Source organism: Solanum dulcamara, chromosome 9, assembly GCF_947179165.1.
Source record: "Solanum dulcamara chromosome 9, daSolDulc1.2, whole genome shotgun sequence".
Taxonomy (NCBI): domain Eukaryota; kingdom Viridiplantae; phylum Streptophyta; class Magnoliopsida; order Solanales; family Solanaceae; genus Solanum; species Solanum dulcamara.
Genome location: NC_077245.1, coordinates 62,737,830 through 62,756,790, shown reverse-complemented (window position 1 = coordinate 62,756,790; position 18,961 = coordinate 62,737,830). Strand labels below are relative to the sequence as shown.

Below are 18,961 nucleotides of genomic sequence, written 5' to 3'. Positions count from 1 at the left end.
GAACTAAAAATGTTGGCATGGAATAAAATGTAAACTATTTAGACATTTATAAGGTAAAGTACATAAATGAATGCATGCATGAGTAATCAAGTAGATATAATTTAAATCATACATATGTGGATATATACATGCATGAGTAATCATATAAATAGAATTTAAAACGTTTATCTGTGGGAATTTTACTATAATTGACATTAATACCATTTGAGCTATTACATGGAATCTAACATAACCCCTTACGTTGGGCGGGGAGTCTACTTGCCTAGGGTAGAACTCCGTCTACTTTACATTTTAACTTTAACTTTAAGGGCTTTCATGGATCCATTAGCGTAAGCCTACAAGGGCTCCTATGTTGGCACATAGTTAATCAGATAAGGGGTTGCTACTAGGATTCTCTTACCAAATCTCACCTCAATGACCCATTCGATTCTAAGTTAATCCCATGGAATAGTTTAATACTACAAAATAGTCATAGCATATAGCTTGAGAATTCAAAATGTCATATTCAGTGAATAGCTCATTAAAACCTTTGGTAAATCAAATATGCAAGAATTATCCTTATTCCATAAAGAATCCATCATTCATATTATTTCATCATTCTTTTATTTCATAAGACTCTCTTTTGATCATAGACATTGCTTTCATAAACATTCATTTGGATTAAAAGCATTCAAATCAAACTTCATTAAAAACATAGTAAAACTAAGTGGGTTCAAATCACTTCAATTTTCAAACATGAATGTAAATGAAATTATGCATAAATACATTGAAATCCATCAATTAAAAATCATGCTTTAAATAACCCACCATTAATTTCAAGAACCTTTAAAAAGCTAAATAGAGAAAATACTTGCAAACCATCAATACATACATATGAAATTATTTTGCATCAAAATAGACCAATAATCATTAGTTTAACCATGATTCATGCTATTAAGTAGAAATAAAAATTACCCATAAAATATCTTTTTTGAAATCAAGAGATTTAGTTGAAAGAGTTTTGGACTCCATGGGTGGAAGAACCCCTGGATAAACACTCACATACCTTAGAGTAAAACTTTAAAAAAAGAAACATAATTTATCATAAAATCAAAATACTTTAGGTGTGAGAGTGGAAGGAATACTCTCATTGAAGCCTTACATACCTGAAATCCGAAGCTTTACTCAGAATCGAAGGACTTAATAAAAATTCTTGAATTCTAGCCTTTTCTCCTTGCCGGAGCATTTTGTAGACTACCCAAAATATATGAAACACCGGAATAATATTTCTACACTACTAAGAACGAAAATTATATTTTGAGAATGAGTAAAGAAGTGTATAGAAAGAAGAGATGCTTGAGAAAGCTTGATGAAAAAAATGATGAAATAAGATGGGTATTTAAAGGTGTGAAAAAGGAACCTAACAATAATTAAAATAATTATAAAGAAAAATTTGAAGATTTAATAGAGGATTGTGATGTCATGGGCGATGTCAACTAGAAGACTATTGATGTCATTGGTGATGTCAAATTGTCACGACCTGATTCCTTAGGTCATGATAGCACCTATTATAACCCACCAGTAGGTAAGTCAACCTATCTACCCGAAACTTTAAGTAATGGGTTTGAGGATAGAAACTAAACAAGAGTGGCGAATTATAAATATAAGCAGAAAGAATAAGTGAAAGTAAACCAAAACATGATATAAACAACTAAATATCCCTCCCAGAACCTCGAAGTCACAAGTATAGAGCTGCTATAAAATAAAAGATGAGTACAAGTCTCAAAAGTGGATCAGAAATATATATACAACAACTAGCTAGTTTCAAAAGGCAAAAGAAGGGCCATCCATGCTGAAGGAGAAGAAATGATCCAAAAATGTCAAGTGCTTACCCTAGTCTCCGAAGCTGACTACAATAGGCTCGATCTATCCACAGCGGTAGCTGGTGCTCGTTCCTACATCAAGAAAGTAGATGCAAAGTGCACTATGAGTACCAAGACAACAGGTACCCAATAGGCATCATAGGCCGACTGAGCAGAAAAGGTAAAAATAATATGACAAAGAGGAATAAGCCTAAATAGGAATCACCATAAGCATCTAAAGTGAAAAGAGTATTATCTACGAGAACTACAGCTAACTATACCCAACTACCCCTCATAAGTCTAGTAGAGACACTCATGCGCGACTTAAATAAAAACCCGAATGAACCCCCATAATCCCGCTGAGTACATAGAATAGGTACAACTACCAAGAATAGGGAATTAAGAATCTACGAAGTCGGGAACCAAAGAACTGCATCATTTCCAAACCCAGAATCTCCAAGAGTCAACGAACTAGGGGTACCTTAGGGGTCGAGGCCAAGACTGGGATCCAGATGCTCGCCCAAATATCCAAAGTGGCCAAGGCCGAGACTGGGTACCCGGTTGCTTACCATAATACATCGATGGGGTCGAGGCCAGGACTGGGTACCCGAATGCTCACCATAACACATTGATATGATCAAGGCTAGTACTGAGTACCTGGATGCTCGTCATACTAGAAAGCCGGTAGAGGCCGGGACTGGGTACCCGGATGCTCCTCAATAATTTAAAAAGGAGGTCAGGACTTATCCCATTGTGCCGAATATTCTCCTTTCCAACTAGACAACAATAGTACCAAGAATCGCTTCCCCAATGCGCCAACTGATATGCCGCCAAAACTTAAACCATAGCCGAAGCCAAATGGTCTTGAAATCTAGTATTGTCGCTGCATCCCAAATACATGATCATACTGAGTTATGTATGAGGGTGCTATTATGAGCAAGGGTGTCTCCTAACTAAGGCCAACTACCAGACACTAGCCTGCTACTCCATTCTACAAGGATCTAACTCCGCCGGAGCGACGTTGGGGCAATTAAAGCAGGTTTACAACCTATGATAAGGACAACATACTCCTCAATATCAACAATATGCTCATTCAACTCTCCTTACAATACTAATAGATAATGAGAAGATATACACGCCTCCAAATATCCCAGAAAGCCGATGAAAAGCCTTAAGCATGATTTCTAACAGCTAAGATATACATATAAGCTATCCAACCCAAATTACATCAATCTCAACATAATTTCACACATTCCGTCTCAATATAAAGAAAGGAAATTCGTAGCCTACCTATAGGCTAAACATGCGAGCTCCAAATGACAGTGTCGGAGCCTTTCTCTTCGGAGAGATCTCGGAGCGCTGCCCCTCTGTAAAAAATAGAATCACAATATCGATACAGTCATTTAATCACTAATCTCTTAATTTTTGGAGATGTACCAATTTCAAGGTTCAAAATAGGAAATATGGGACCCACATCAATAATTCTGGATTTGACCCAAAAATCGATTCTAAATGTCACTCCATGCTCACAAATCAATTTGGTAACCGATACGGAGTTGGGAAACAATGCAAAATGAGCATGCAATGAAAATTGACAAAATTCGAACTAAAAGATGAAAATGGCAGCTTCTTGATCAACGATATTTGAAAAAAACTAGACCCTCCCTATCCAAATAAATTACACCATAACGTTCCTTAAAAAAACCCACAATCTACCCTCTTAAATCACTAAAAATGAAGCTCAAATAATCAAGCCACAATCTTTTAAAATTTCACACAATTTTAATCCGAAAATGGCCAAAACAATAGATAGATTCATAAATTTACCTCACATGAAGCCTTCCCACAAGATTTTAAGTTTACCAACAGATTCCCCGCAAAATGTTCTTAAACTTAGACCCTTGAATCGTCAAAATCGGGTTTATATAGACCAAGAAATAAATTCTCAAAATTCTTTCAAAATTAATTCCAAAAATGGACATTGCAACAACTAGAAATAAGATTTTACCTTAATAGAATGCCTCAAATCAGTTTTTGAGCACCCCCAATGCGTTCTCCTCAAAAAATCTCACAACTTTGCCTTTTGAAACACCCAATTTGGAGCTCTATAGGCCAAGATATTGGGTTTTAAAGTTGTGAGAAAATCCAAACATGGAGTATGAACCATATTGCTACAAAATCTAATTTTGGAAAAATCCAAAACCCCGACGGGGTGCTCGGGATTCATTCGAAATTAGATAAAAATAAATCAGATATGCTACCCCACTAAATTTAATGTTCCAGACTCAATGGTGCATTCAAAATTTCTATACGAGGTCATTTTAATGAAAACTGGTCCCACACTCAATTGTCATTTTAAGCCACATTCCACAACGGGCCTCGAGATTAGATTGGAAGCCTCGAAAAATGAACGAAGGGTTATTCTAGACCATACTTGACATTCCGTAACTAACTACGCTGTCAGAATTTTCATTCGAGCTTGTTTTCCAAGAATGTTGACCAAAGTCAACCATAGGCTAACTTTCAAAGTTAAAAGAGTCATTTGTCCCCAAACTCGTATCGATTGCCTCGATACTTGTGTCGATTATGCTTCCAGCATAATTTGGTTATTTTGGAGCTAATAGAACATTAGAATTGGAATTTGAGGTCTCCTTGAGTCGAAACTCAAAAAATCACAACTAAACCAACTTAGGCCTTAAAAATACCAAAATGGGCTTGAGACCTCTAAAAATTCAACCAACACTTCTTCTACACCAAAAACCATCCCCTGAATCCAATGGAGTCATCGGAATTCCATTCCGAGTATCAAAACTCCAAAAGTTGACCAAAGTCAAACATTGACCTAAAATTCCTCAAATTCTCAACTGACCTCAAATCTTGGTTATAACTCCAAAAATGATTCTGTAAACTCTCCTAGGCCAATTTCGACACTCTAGAGCTTTTGGAATCAACGGAATTCCGTTCCAAGACCCATAACTCCGGTTGTCCCCAAATATCACTTTTGAACACTTAATGCTTATGAAAACACAAAATTTCCAAAGACTTAACTTTTCATAGGATTTTCTTAAAACCAACACCCCGTACCAATCAGAAATGACTCGGGGCAAGTAAAGGGAGGGGTAAAATAGTCATTTTACAAAATTCCAAAAATGACCTTTAGGGTCATTACAACATCCACTACTAAAAGAACTTTCGTTCGCGAAAATAAAAGTATTGTCACTACATGGAGGCACGAAAGGACAAGAATTCTGGGCGTGCATGCTTTCCCAGAAGCTCGAACACCCTCTTGGGTCGAACTACGCCATCACAGAACTTAGGCTGAGAAGAAAATCCTCAAATTCACTTCCAACTCTAAAAACTCTTCAAGTCCTTTCTTGGGCTCCAACTCTGGTTTGCTTAGCCCGAACTTGACCAAAAACACCGAATTTCAACTGAGGGTGACCAAACAAAACCAAAACCATCGAAATGAGTAATACAGGACCATGGAAGATACAACTCACTCAAAATTCCAAATACTTGTCTTATGTTTCCAAATCCTTTTCTCCAAGCCACTAAGGGCGTTCTACCATCCTTAGCTATCCTAAAAACCTTTAATGCAATCGGGAAATTACCTACCAAAATATACAACACCAACCTCAAAGGAGTTACATACTCTATCTGAAAATTGGAGGATAAAAAGAACCAAAACAAGGAGACACCCCAGGCAAAGCCCCAAATCCCAATCTCAACTTGAAAAAACAAGAACCTAAACTGAAACTCATCTTCTGGAATTGAACACTCCTCTCCAAAGGATGATGGTACCACGAATAACAAGACCACACTGAGTTCAACCCCAGTGACTCACTTCAACCGTAGAAACTTCTGAAAAACTGGCATCGTGTGCCCACAAAACACTCTGTCGCCTTAAGTCTAAACCAATCATCCTAGTACAAGGGAAACCAAGTCAGTAGGCAATGTACAAGCATGGACAACTGATCAATAATAGTCCAAGGGCATCTACTCCAACTCATCAACACCGCAATCTACCGAATATGCCAAAATCAAGCTTTCTATCCTGAATAAATTCAAAATCTCACACTCCACGAATTACCTTGACCCCATCCTGTATATGACATTTCCAACCAACTTCCCCACCAGGTAGGTAAAAGAGAGTAAACCTCAATTCCACAGTCTAAGGACTGGAAATACCAATAGGGCATAAAGAGGAATCAATAAGCACAATCTACCATAACTCCAAAGATGCTATACCTCCATCACATACTACCTTGACAACCAACCTTTCAACTACGAACCAATCGAGGCAAATTAATGAGGACAACCATCTAAGCCAAGAAAATTAGAATGGAAGAGAGAGGTTACTAATTAAATCAAAGCTAGTTAAGCACAATTGTATGAAGAACCATTCAACCACTAACACCATGGGACAACCTCTAACTACGACAACCTTCTAATCCAACCAAAACCACCAGCACCACAACTCCCAACACCAAATAAAGCTGGTCTAGCCACCTATCTAATAAGGAATGAAACCATCATAAAATCAATGGTAAGGGAGACAAAAGGGGATGTTAACTAGCCCAGCCTTGCTATATCAGTACACAACCCAAACCAATGCTAGAGGCATCACAATAAAAGGTGAGTCTCTCGCCCTCAATTGGAAGAATCAATATAGAAGCGGTGATAAGCAACTGCTTGAGTTTTAGAAAGCTCCTCTCACACTCTTACGACTATACAAACAGAATATCCTGGCGGGTTAAATGGGTCAATGGGGATGCAATAGTGGAGAAACCCTCGATGAATCGTCTATAATACCCAACCAATCCAATGAAGTTGTGAATCTCCATAATAGATGTGGGCCTAGCCCAACTACGAATAGCCTCAATCTTTGCCAAATCCATCCTGATACCCTCTCTGGACACCACGTGTCCTCGAAATGCCATAGACTCCAACATAAACTCGCACTTTGAGAATTTAGCATAAAGTTGTTGATCTCTCAAAGTCTGGAGCACAACCCTCAAGTGTTGCGCGTACTCCTCCCTGCTCCGTGAGTATACCAGTATATCATCAATGAATACAATCATAAAGGATTCAAGATAAGGCTTGAATACTCGATTCATAAGGTCCATAAAAGTTGCGGGCTCATTAGTAAGCCCAAAAGACATCACAAGGAACTTGTAGTGGCCATAGCGAGTCAGAAAAGTAATCTTAGGAATATCGGCTGCTCTAATCCATAACTGGTGGTAGCTGAACCTCAATTCAATCTTAGAAAACACATCCGCCCCTGTAGCTAGTCAAATAGATTATTGATATGAGGTATAGGGTAATAGTTTTTCACCGTCACCTTATTTAGCTGTCTATAATCAACACACATCTACATAGTCCCATCCTTCTTCTTAAAAAAAGGATGGGTGCACCTCACAGCAACACACTCGAGCGAATAAAGCCCTTATATAAAAGATCCTCAAGTTATACATTGAGCTCCTTGAGCTCTTCGGGGGCCATATAGTAGAATTGGGCTTTGTGCCTGGCTCCAAATCTATGGCAAAGTCAATATCTCTCTCTACGGGGTAGGCCAGGTAGGTCAGTAGGGAAGACATCACTAAAAACCCTAACCATAGGGACTGAATCAACAGAAGAAGCCTCGCTGGAAGTATCATGGATATATGCTAAGTACGTCAAGCACCCGGATACAACTATCCACTAGGCCCGCATAAAGGATATGATCCCAGTCAGTGAGCAACTATAAGAGCCGTGCTACAAGATTGGAGGAATGCCAGGTATGGCTAATGTAACGGTCTTGGCATAACAGTCCAAAACTGCATGATGAGGGGATAGCCAATCCATGCCCAGAATAACATCAAAGTCTAGCATATCCAGTAAAATAAGATCTGCCTGAGTCTCATTCCCCTGAATAGTCACCACACAGGATCTACAAACCTGATCTACTATAAAAGAATCTCCTATCGGGGTTAATATATGCAACGGCACCTCAAGTGACTAATAAGCAATAACCAGACATGGAGGAAAATATCTAACACGTAGGAATACGTGGAACGTAGATCAAATAACGCTGAAACAATCTGTAGACAAATAAGGATAGTACCTATGATAATATCATCTAATGTCTCATCCTCTTCCCTCGCTGGAGCAGCATAGAAATGGATTTGTCGGCCTCCCCCATAACTATTTGCCTTTCCACTTAACCTACCTCCTCGGGGTCCTCCCTAAACACCTTGCTGACTATCGCCGTGGACCTAACCCCAATATACACCTCCTGGTGGAGGTGGCATTACTTCCAATGGTCTAGCTCGGCCAGGACACTCTCTAGCCCAGTGCTCTAGTGAGCCACAATCAACTAAATGGCTCGTGATAACTCGTTTATGGTAGAAATAAAGCAGACCTGATCCCTTCGAACTCTTCTCTATGGTGGAACCCCCTGAATGAGGCTGACTATTCTCAATTGCTGGTAGGGCGGCGTGAACCAGTCGGCTGGACTGACCTTGCTGGTACTTATCCTGTTGGAACTCTGGCGGGGCCAGTCATAACTGTCATGGCCCCTACACTGGGACCTACTTTAGCTGTCCTGATGCCTGGGTCTCTTGATGCTACCTCTTGGACATGGCAATAAATAATCTCAATCGTGCGGGAATGATCTACCACATCTAGAAAAGAGCAGCCCGCGGAAACCAAGTTCTTAATCCCCAACCTCAGGTAAGGTCTCAATCCGTGACAAAATATCGTACCCACTCCTCCTCAGTGGGTAGAATCATAGTGGCATGTCGGGATAACTGATGAAATCTGGCCTCGTACTTGGCAATCGTCATATGGCCCTACTCCAACTGGGTAAACTGATCCTGGAGTCGGTCCCTGATGCTCCTAGGGATGTATCGAGCCAAGAAAGCCTCTAAGAACTAGGCCCATATCAATGGTGGTAACCCAGCTAGCCTGGACTACAAATAAGAGCGCCACCACTATCTAGCTACCCCTCTGAACTGGTGAGCAGTGAAGTCGGCATCTCTGGACTCCACAAGACCCAAGAAATAGAGCTTCTCCTAACAGGTAATCAAAAACTCCATGGCATCCTCGCCAATGTCCCTAGAAAATATTAGGGGTGACAGCCTCTAAAAGACCCCTAACATCTTCTGCTCCTATGATGACATCACACCCTCCAAAACTACTAACGGGGGTGCAATAACTAGTGGAGACGGCTGAACCTCAAGTGTTGGCTGGACGGGAGGATCCCGATGTACTGGTGTGCCCTCTACTAGGGACGGGGCCTGTGGTACAACCTCAATAGCTGTGATGAGCTGCGTAATTGTTGCCTATAGTACTGGTTCATAACTGGTGCGGTTGGGGGCTATGATACTGGTGGTGGCCCCTCTGGCTGAGGAGGAATAGGGGTGTCCTGGTACTCCTCTACATGCTCAGGCACTATATCTAAATCGGGAGCTGGTGTTGCTCCTGTACTTATGCCACGGGGCTGGCCTCTAGGCCTGCCAGGACATGGTATGTCATCATGACCAGTGGTACCTCGCATACGAACCATCCCTGTAAAAAAGTGGAATAAATAAGATTTCAGGAAACCAATAATACACAACACTACATGAAATGATACAACATAGAGAACGTTCCTAATCACATCCTGTAGCCTCTCAAAGATAAGTTATAGATGTCTCTGCACCCATCTGCGAGACTCTGCTAGATGTTAGCTCTGTACAAGTGAGACCAACGAACCTGAGGCTCTAATACCAACTTGTCACGACCCGATTCTTGAGGTCATCATGGCACCTACTATAATTCACCAGTAGGTAAGCCAACACATCAACTCAAAACTTCAAGTTATGGGTTTGAGGGAAGAAACAAAACAAGAGTGGCAAATTATAAAGATAAGCAGAAAGAAAAAGCGGAAGTAAACCAAAACATGATATAAATAACTCAATATTCCTCTCAGAACCTGGAAGTCATAAGTACAAAGCTGCTACAAAATAAAAGACGAGTACAAGTGTAACACCCCTTAAAAACATTGTATATCATGTTCTAATTCTCGATTAAAATGATACATCTTCTGTATTTTAGGCATAACTTTTCATAGGATAATCCAAATTAGGTGGTTCAAATTTATGAATAACTCCAACATCATTACCTACAACTTTTATGACTATATTTTTTTTTTTTTTTTTTTTTTATTTGTTTTTTATTTTTATTTTTTTTTTTATTTTTTTTTTTTTTATGGGAACAGACCTTACACGAGGCTCCCACCTCTCGTGCGCGGCCAGGGGTTGAGCCGCTCACCCTCAAGCTGTATTATACATAAAAAACAGAAAAATACACGGAGGAGGACATAGACCTAACCTCCAATCCTATGGTGGTTCATAAGCCGACCATCCTACTAAGGGCAGCCAACTCATCCCCGATACAAGCACATGAAAAGAAAACCTAGAAACTATGCACCTAAAGAAAATGACTCCTCTCGATACAAAGAAACTAGGAAAGCATAAATAAGGGAGACTCTCCCTTTACATAAAATAAAGGAAAAATCTAAATAAAAATGGGGATGAATCCTCATAAATGCTATATATACAACAAAATTAGCATAGACGATGGACATCAAATAACATGGCTAAGATATAACATGGAAAATCACAAACACTGCAATTGGGTGCTCAATCCAAGGATGCAACACTAAATAGTAGATCATGGAGGCTTTTTAATCCGTTTGGTCTTTCTCCGTCTGAAGCTGGGCAGACCGACTCTATCTAGCATGTAGTAACCTCGAGTACCACGAGGTAGCTGCTGAAGGGTGGTGTAGTGGCCTGGAGTGGTAAGAGTGTGACTGTGCTTGGAGAGAGCATCCGCAGTGTAGTTTGCCTCCCTGTATACATGCCTGCAAGAAAAGCGAACAAATAATTTGGAAATACCAACAAGGTCCTGAGTTACCTGGTGAAGGCTCCACGGAGGTTTAGTCTGATGATTGATCCATTTAGTGAGCAACTCCGAGTCAACTTCTAAGATAACGTGCTGAAAACCCTGTTGAATGCACCATTTAAGCCCATAAACTGCCGCCTCTAGTTCAGCTTGATTGTTGGTTCCCTCCCCTAATGGTATGGCGTAGGCGAAGATGAATTTACCCATGTGATCTCTTACAATGCCACCCCCCCCAATTGCCCCCGGATTACCCAACGCGCTGCCGTCAGTGTTCAGCTTGACGAAATCGAGTTGTGGCTTAATCCACGAGACTTGGGTGATCTTCATCTCATGAGTACACTTATCTATGTAGGAGATGGTGTCGCTCCAGTTCGAGGGCCAATGGATATAGGGATACGCGACTCTAAGAAGATTTGAGATGTCCTTGAAAACTGCAAATTTCACTCTCGCCAAGCTAGAACTCTTCCCCCCGTATTTGCTCGCGCACCTATTCTTCCACAAATTCCAACATATAAATATTGGGGTGGAATGGAGGATAAGTTTGTGAGCTTCTGTGCGGTACTTGCGAAGCCACCAGCTCATAACAAGAGGTTTGAGGGGTGTGGCTTCATGCCTTATGCCTAGGGAATTTGAGAAGTAGTGCCAAATATTCCTAGCGAAATGGCTAGTGCTGAAAATGTGCTCTATGGTGTCCGGACCTGGACTGTGGCAGCAATAGCATGGTGTGGAACCATAGCCAAATGCAGTGATCTTTTCCTCTGTTGGCAGCTTGCCTCTAAAAGCCCTCCACAACAAAAAAGAGCATTTAAAGGGGATGTTTTTGTGCCAAGTGTAATGGTCGGAAAGTGTCTTGGTCCGATGTTCCCTCACAAGCTGCCATGCCGAGGAACATGTGAAGTTCCCATTGGTATTCAGCTTCCAAATGGCCTGATCCGGTGTGTTTCCTTGCAGCTGAAGTGTGGAAGAAGTAATGAGAGGAACGAGCTGCGCTGGTGCCAACTGATTTAGCATATCAATGTTCCATTGGCCATCTATACGAAAATCAGCCACCCTCGCATTGTTTGCTCTTCCCAACTCCTGCCTATAGTTGGCTAAGGGTCCGATACCTAGCCAATCGTCCCACCAAAAACAGCACGAACCCGAGTGAAGCCTCCATTGAATGTGAGGTTCGGCAATGTGTTTGTTGTGCATCATGTGTTTCCACACAAGCGACTGGCCAGTATGGAATTTTTTGATGATGGGATTCGCTCTTTGACAGTATTTGGCTCTAAGGAAATCACCCCACAATGTTGGTTTAGCTCTAAAGATCCACCATTGCTTTAACTGGAGAGATTTGCACACATCTGTAGTTCTCCTCAACCCAATACCTCCTTCGTCATAAGGGTAACAAAGTTTCTTCCATGAAGCCCAATGGTATTTTTTCTTGTTATCCTTCCACCCCCAGAAAAAATCAGCGGTGACTCTCTCAATCTGTTTGAGAGTAGTACGGGGGGGAGTAATGGCCGAAAGAAGGTGAATTGGGAGCGACTGAAGTACGTATTTCACGAGTGTAGCTCTACCGCCGTAGCTGAGGATTTTGGAGTGCCACCCTCTAATTCTGTTGACAACCTTAGAGACCATGTCCGTGTAGTACATGACTCTCTGCCTGCCAATGTACAAAGGGCATCCTAAGTAGGTGATGGGACTATGCTTCTGAGTGAAACCCGTAACCTGTTTCACCGTTTCCACATTGTCTTGGAGTGCATTGGGATGCATCATGAAGTGGCTCTTATTCTTGTTTATAAGCTGCCCTGATGTCTTTTCATACAGAGTCAAGGTCTTCATAATAATCTGGAGAATTTCCTTCCTTCCGGAGGAAAAGATGATAACATCATCCGCAAAACTCAAATGATTAATCTGTGGGCCTCTTTTCTCCATATGAAAACCATGGTAGAAGTGGTAATTATGAAGACTATTCAACATTCTGGACAGCACCTCCGCTCCCAAAATGAATAAGGCGGGAGAAAGAGGATCACCTTGTTTGAGCCCTCTGGTGGAGTGGAAAAAACCATGTCTAGCCCCATTAACGATAACGGAGTACCAATTGTTAGACATGATTCGCCAAATCATATCAATAAAGGTCTCACCGAAGCCCATCCTTCTCAGTACTAGACAAGTATAGGACCAGGAGACTCTATCATATGCTTTGGCCATGTCTAACTTGATAACCACGTTTTCGCCAATAACAGGCTTTCGGATATCGTGGATAATCTCCTATGCTAGCATGATATTTTCGGAGATGCTTCTTCCTTTTACAAACCCGGACTGATTGAGAGAAATAAGACCGGGGAGAATTGGAGCAAGCCTGAGGCAAATGAGTTTTGATATGATCTTATTGGTGAAGTTACTGAGACTAATGGGTCTATAGTCAGAGAGTGTGTTGGGGTGATCTACCTTTGGGAGCAAGACCAAACAAGCATGAGAAAAGAACTTAGGCATAGCATACCCTCCGAAGAAAGAAGTAACCACTGCTAGTAGGTCCTCCAAAATAATCTCCCAGCAAGCTTGGAAGAATTTTCCATTCATACCGTCCGGACCAGCTGCAGAGTTAGGATTCATAGAGAAGACTACCTGTTTCAACTCTTCAATGGTAGGCGTGGCTTGAAGGCTTTCATTCTGAGCATCTGTGATCATTCTAGGAACGTAATTCAAGATGTTCTCCGGAATCCGAGATTCATCACTTGTGAATATTTTCTGAAAATGATCGCATGCTGCTCTAGCAATGTGTTCGTCGCCTTGAATACAATCCCCTTCTTCGTTGGTAACCTTGTGAATGAACAATCTCCTTCTCCTACCACGGATTAAAGCATGGAAATACTTGGTGTTAGCATCTCCATCCTTGAACCAATGTAGTTGAGTTTTTTGTTTGAGAATGTTCTCTTCAATTTTAAGAAATCTGATGTATTCGGCGTTGAGAGCATGCAATTGCATCCTGTTCTCTTCATTATTGGACACTAACATATTTTCTTCGGCACTTTTCACCAATTCTTCATATTCCTTAACCTTGGCAAAAATGTCGCCAAATTCCACTCGCGACCATTTGCTAAGGGTGGAGGAAAGCCTTTTCATTTTTTGGTGGAAGGACCACATTGGATTCCCAGTCAGGGGTCTGTCCCAACAGGACTCTACAGTTTCGAGAAAAGTAGGGTTATCCACCCAACAATTCAAGAATTTAAAATATTTAATAGCGGAATCCTGCCTAGCATTCATCTCTATTAGTAAAGGGTTATGGTCAGAACCAGTAGAGGGGAGATGGGTGACTGAAGTGTGAGGCATAGCGGCTAACCAATTATCGGACACCATAGCTCTATCGAGTCGCTTCCATATTCTTTTATGCATATCTCGTTGATTACACCAAGTGTAGTCTGAGCCATGATACCCCAAATCCGTTAGGCCACATGCTTCAATAACGCTTATAAACTCAAAGCTTTTTTGCATGTTGTAAGGGATTCCACCTAGTTTCTCAGTAATGGAGGTGATGACATTGAAGTCCCCAACTGTGCACCAAGGAAGGTTAGTGGAAGCGTGGTGCAGGAGCCTATCCCAAAGCGGTCTTCTAAGAGTATCTTTGCATTTTCCATAAACAAAAGTCGTGAGAAATGCATTTTGATGCTCTACGTGTTTTATCTCGCAAGTGATCTGTTGGTCGTCAACATCAATAACTTTACAATCAACATCTTGAGTCCAGAAGATCCAAATCTTGCCATTAGGATTGCAAACGGACTTATCCATACCAAGGTTGATTCTAAAGGTTTGGAGATGAGCATTGTTGGAAAAAGGTTCTAGGATGGAAATGATGGACGTTTGATGGATATGTTTGAGTGACTTTAGTCTGTCTATGACTCCTTTGGTATTGATACCTCTAGCATTCCAAACAATTGTGTTAATCATTGATGGGATCTAAGGTTGTGGAGCCTAGTGTTTGGTCTGCTAATAGGAGCATGAATAGTTGTAAATTTTGGATTGTGATGAATGCCTCTAGGTGATAGGCCTTGCTTATTAGCTAGCTGGTTCATCTCATCATTCGTGACCTTAGTAGTGGTCTTGGATGGTGCAGCTATACTATTGGACTGTTCATCAGTCTCTTCTTCATTCTCAAGTTCAACCTCACCTTGAAAGTCTTGGTCATATTCATCCTCCGAATGAATAACCCCATATTCATCATCACTATCAGGAGTTGAAGTTTGAGCATCATTGTTAGTGCAAAGGATGTTGGTGGCATTTTCAGGTTGCGTAAAAGGAGCTGGCTGAATATTCAAAGGGGTAAGATTAAGAGGGTCTTCACAACTAAAATCAGGGCTCCTTATTGGTGTGCTTTGATCTAAGAGTACATATTGTGAGCAAGAGTTTGAAAACACCTCACCATTGTTATCTTTTCCACCTGTATCAGCAGTGGTTGGAGGGGTAGGGGTTGCAGCTTCTTGCTTCTTTTCTTGTTTCTTCTTTCTAGTTCTCTTTTTCCGTAGTGTTTTAGAGGTAGCTTGCTGGTTATAGGGACTAGGACTAGCTGAGAATTCTATACCACTAATGGTTGCATTGTCTTTTTGTTTGGAGTTAGAATGTTGCACTTGGTGGGAACTAAGACTAGAGGTTTGATCACTTGAAGTAATGCTGAAACTGCAACCATAATGTTGGTCATTTTCAACATTTTCAGTGTGATCTACACCTTGACTGTTGTGCTGAATTGATATTAGTTTAGGGGCCACAACTTGCACACTCTTTTCCTTCAGAGTAGAAGCTGAAATAGGGCCAAAACCATGCAAATTTTGCTCCAAACCTGCAGCTGCAGGTCTTGATCCCTGCATCTGGGTAGCCTTATTGTGCACCCTATTTTCCTGGGAGTTTTGAGGCTGATAGGGGGTTGCAGTATTGGTCATTTTCTTGGTGGGAATAGGAGCATCTGCAGGTCTTTGTTTCTGCATCTGAATGGCCCTATTGTGCACCCTATTTTCTTCCATAGTAGCAGCTGAAGTAGCATCCAGGACATGTATAGCTTCCCTCAAGCCAACAGTTGCAGAACCTCCCAAGACTTGCAGGTTCTGAGCAACCTGTTGAGTCATTTTTTGGCTCTGGTTTGCCCCTACATCTACACTCCTGAACTGCTGCTGCTCAGTTCTCAAAGAAGGACTTGAAAGCCTTCCAAAATCAACTGTGGTCTCACATCCAATGGTCACAGCAGGGGGCAGTTTGGAGGCCATTTTTTGAGCATCAACTGAATCTCTTTTATTAACATGCTGGGAAGAAGAATGCTGAATATGTGAAGTGGTAGCAGGAGCTCTAAAGTCATTCCTAGGGTCAACCATAAGGTTCTCATGCAAAACATGAGACACAACCCCCCCTCTGGATACCCCTTCCTGCAGGTTAGTTGGCTTCTCCTGAATCCCACCATCCTCACCTCCGTTAACTACTTCAGCAGCAGCAGTTAAAACATTCAATACATTAAAACTACTGGGGGAGCCATGGGGGATTGGGAGCATTGAGTCAATACCTGGTTGATGCTCGTGCTGTCCATTTTGAATTGCGTCAGTCATAGCAACAATATTAAAATCAATACCTGTATTCATGGCTTGAGTGGGTCTATATACCTGTTGAGTGTTGCCTTGTATCGTTTGGGTGTTTTGCACAGTTTGAGTCTTACCTTTGAAGTTTCTTCGTTTTTGGGTTTCCCATTGGTTGTTTGAGATTTGATTCCTGTTTTGGTTGGTTGAGTCCTCTTGTGCTTTGCGACTTCCTTCCTGATTTGTGGTGGTAGTTTCTTCTAGTGGTACCTGTTGCCTGAAACTTATAGCATTAGTTAAGACAATAGGAGTAGAGATCATACCTGTGATTTTTGGCGACGCATCTTTCTTTGGCTCTTCTTCCTTGTCTTTGGCCTTGTTGCATTCTGTATCTCTTCTGCTGACGGGGCAAGCAAGAGGAGTATGACCTTGGTGTTTGCAGTAAGTACAGTAAAGGGGGACATCTTCATATTCGATGTCCTGCCATCTTCCTTCTCCATTTGGATCATCATTTTCATCGAATCCAATCCATACACTTTGGATTCTAGGCTTGGTGATGTCCATTTGGACTTTTGCTTTTGCCACGCTCCCCCTCGTCTTTTGCATGAAGGCCATGTCCAAGTGCAACACTTGTCCCACGTCCGCAAGCAGGAGCGTAACAAATTCTTTATGGAAACAATGCCATGGGAGCTCCGGGAGTATGACCCACACAGGGAGAATGGGGGTTTCATAGTTTGGATCGAAAGTAGGGGTCCAAACTTGAAATCTCATAAAGACACCATCAATATACATTCGCTTGCTATCTAGTACAGTAGTTCTATCGTGTTCATTATCAAGGTCAATATATATATGTCTAGAATTAAAATGGGTAATCTTGACCTTGCCTCGAAGTTCAGTTTGACTAATGAACTTCTTTCGAATTACCTCCATCTTGGGCATTGGACTGTAGAACTTGCCTATGAGAGTATACTTACATGATTCAGCCATCTTAACCATGTAGTCTTCTCTCTTAAACATGATAGCTGGACAACCTTGTTTTGTCACCCTTTTTGGAGGTGTTAGGTCAATTCTGGTTGTATGCTCGGCTTGTTTAGCTCTTAGTCTTGTGGCCATGGATTGCTTTGCTATAGGGGGTGGAGGATGATTTGTGGTGGTGGGTTGGTTGTTAGGGGACTTAGTCTTAGGAGGTAGCGCACTGGGGGTAAAGGACACTATCGGATTTTTAGAGTTTTTTGGGTCAAATTTTTGGAAATTGGATGAGATGGGGGGAAAGTCTGAAACGGGAGGGTGGTTGGTATGTTTAGGATTAGTGGAGGTGCTAGGATTGCCCAAGGTGGTGATACGATCAACCAAAACAGCTTCGGGCACGATAAGACTGTTTTCGCCCCTAGTGACACAAGTTGGAATTTTAGAATTTGAGTTGGAGGTGCCTAAAAATTGTGTTGTTTGGTTTATTTCGTTCCTAAGAGTATGAGGGTTACTTTTACTTTGAGACTTATTTTGGGCGTTCACCGGAAAGATGGTTCCGGTGGTTTTTTCTTTAGGATCAAGACTAGAATCGACGTTTGAATTGTTGGAGGGATCTTTTTTGGAAAATATTTGTTCTTGTGGGTTAGTTTGATGCTGGGGATTAAAATTCAATTCAAAAATATTTTTTCCGGTCGCCGGAGATCCGGCGCTACCACTGGTGTCAGTACTAGACAAATTGGAAACCCTAAAAGTCAAATTCGAATTGAAATGAGGCATACCTGATGGGGCTTTTTGCATTGGTGGACTCCCCTCATTGTGTTGAGCAGTTTGGCATTGCCAATTTTGAGTTTGGGGCTCCGCCGCTGCGCCGCCTCCGGCAGGTGGTGGTGCAACCCTAATTTCCAAATTCAAAGTGTTAGGAGTTGTGGATGATGGGGCTTTTTGGTTAATGGTGTTCCTTGTATGATCATCCACAAAACCCACTGACAATTTCGAGTTTTCACCATCACTTGCGGCGGCGCCGCCACTGCCCGAAATCGCCTCACCGCCGGAATTATTCGAATTGATATTCGACAAGTTTGACTTAGAGGATGGTGGCGATTTTTGTATGATTGTACTCGTATTGAGCTCCTCTACAAGATGGCATTGGTCTGGAAGCTCGAATGTCGCCGGAACTCCGACGTCGGAATTCGACAGTGTATTGCCGGCGCCACCGTCGTCCAATGGAGTTGGGCTTTTAGTATGAGGGGCGCCTCGAGGTGGGTTACAAAACCCAGGTGGTGCGCCATCTCGAATGTCGCCGTAAGACGTCCAAATCGCAGTCCGATTGGCTGGCGATTCGCCAGAATTTCCCTGAACAGTCGCAGCTTCGTTTCTCTCAATTGCCACGGTGAAATCACTTGAATTTCTGATATGTTGTAGATTAGATGTTTCTCTAACATCCCCAATTGGTGTTTTTTCAAAACAAATCACAGAATTTGAATTAAAATCGATTTCTCGATCAACGGCAGCATGTTCTTAGAGAAGATGAACAGTAATCGCGGCTGTTTTTTCAACATTCCCGGAGCTTCGGGTGTCGGATTGAGACGATTCCTTTTGCGTTGGATTCGTCTCGTCGATATCTACCACTCCATCTTTTGAAGGAAATTTTTGGAGGTCCGGAGGTGGATCCGGCTCCATAGCAGCCAT

The 18,961-nt window shown here is 41.7% G+C and overlaps 1 protein-coding gene across 1 annotated transcript; it reads right to left on the bottom strand.

The window, feature by feature from the left end:
- Positions 1-9,198: 9,198 nt before the first annotated feature.
- On the bottom strand, positions 9,199-18,961 carry LOC129903717 (uncharacterized). The gene is made up of 4 exons (XM_055979262.1): positions 18,861-18,961; positions 16,391-18,707; positions 14,782-16,309; positions 9,199-9,389 (listed from the first exon to the last, which is right to left on the bottom strand). The coding sequence occupies exons 1-4, from the start codon at positions 18,959-18,961 to the stop codon at positions 9,199-9,201; spliced, it is 4,137 nt and encodes a 1,378-aa protein (XP_055835237.1).

Bases quoted from the DNA above. Each gene is read 5' to 3' on its own strand.
- LOC129903717 (XM_055979262.1), bottom strand. From the start codon at position 18,961: ATGGCTGCTATGGAGCCGGATCCACCTCCGGACCTCCAAAAATTTCCT. The intron at 18,708-18,860 runs GTCTCAATCCGA...TGGGGATGTTAG, and splicing joins AATCCAACGCAAAAGGAATC to AGAAACATCTAATCTACAAC. The intron at 16,310-16,390 runs GTATATAGACCC...CAAAATGGACAG, and splicing joins TACAAGGCAACACTCAACAG to CACGAGCATCAACCAGGTAT.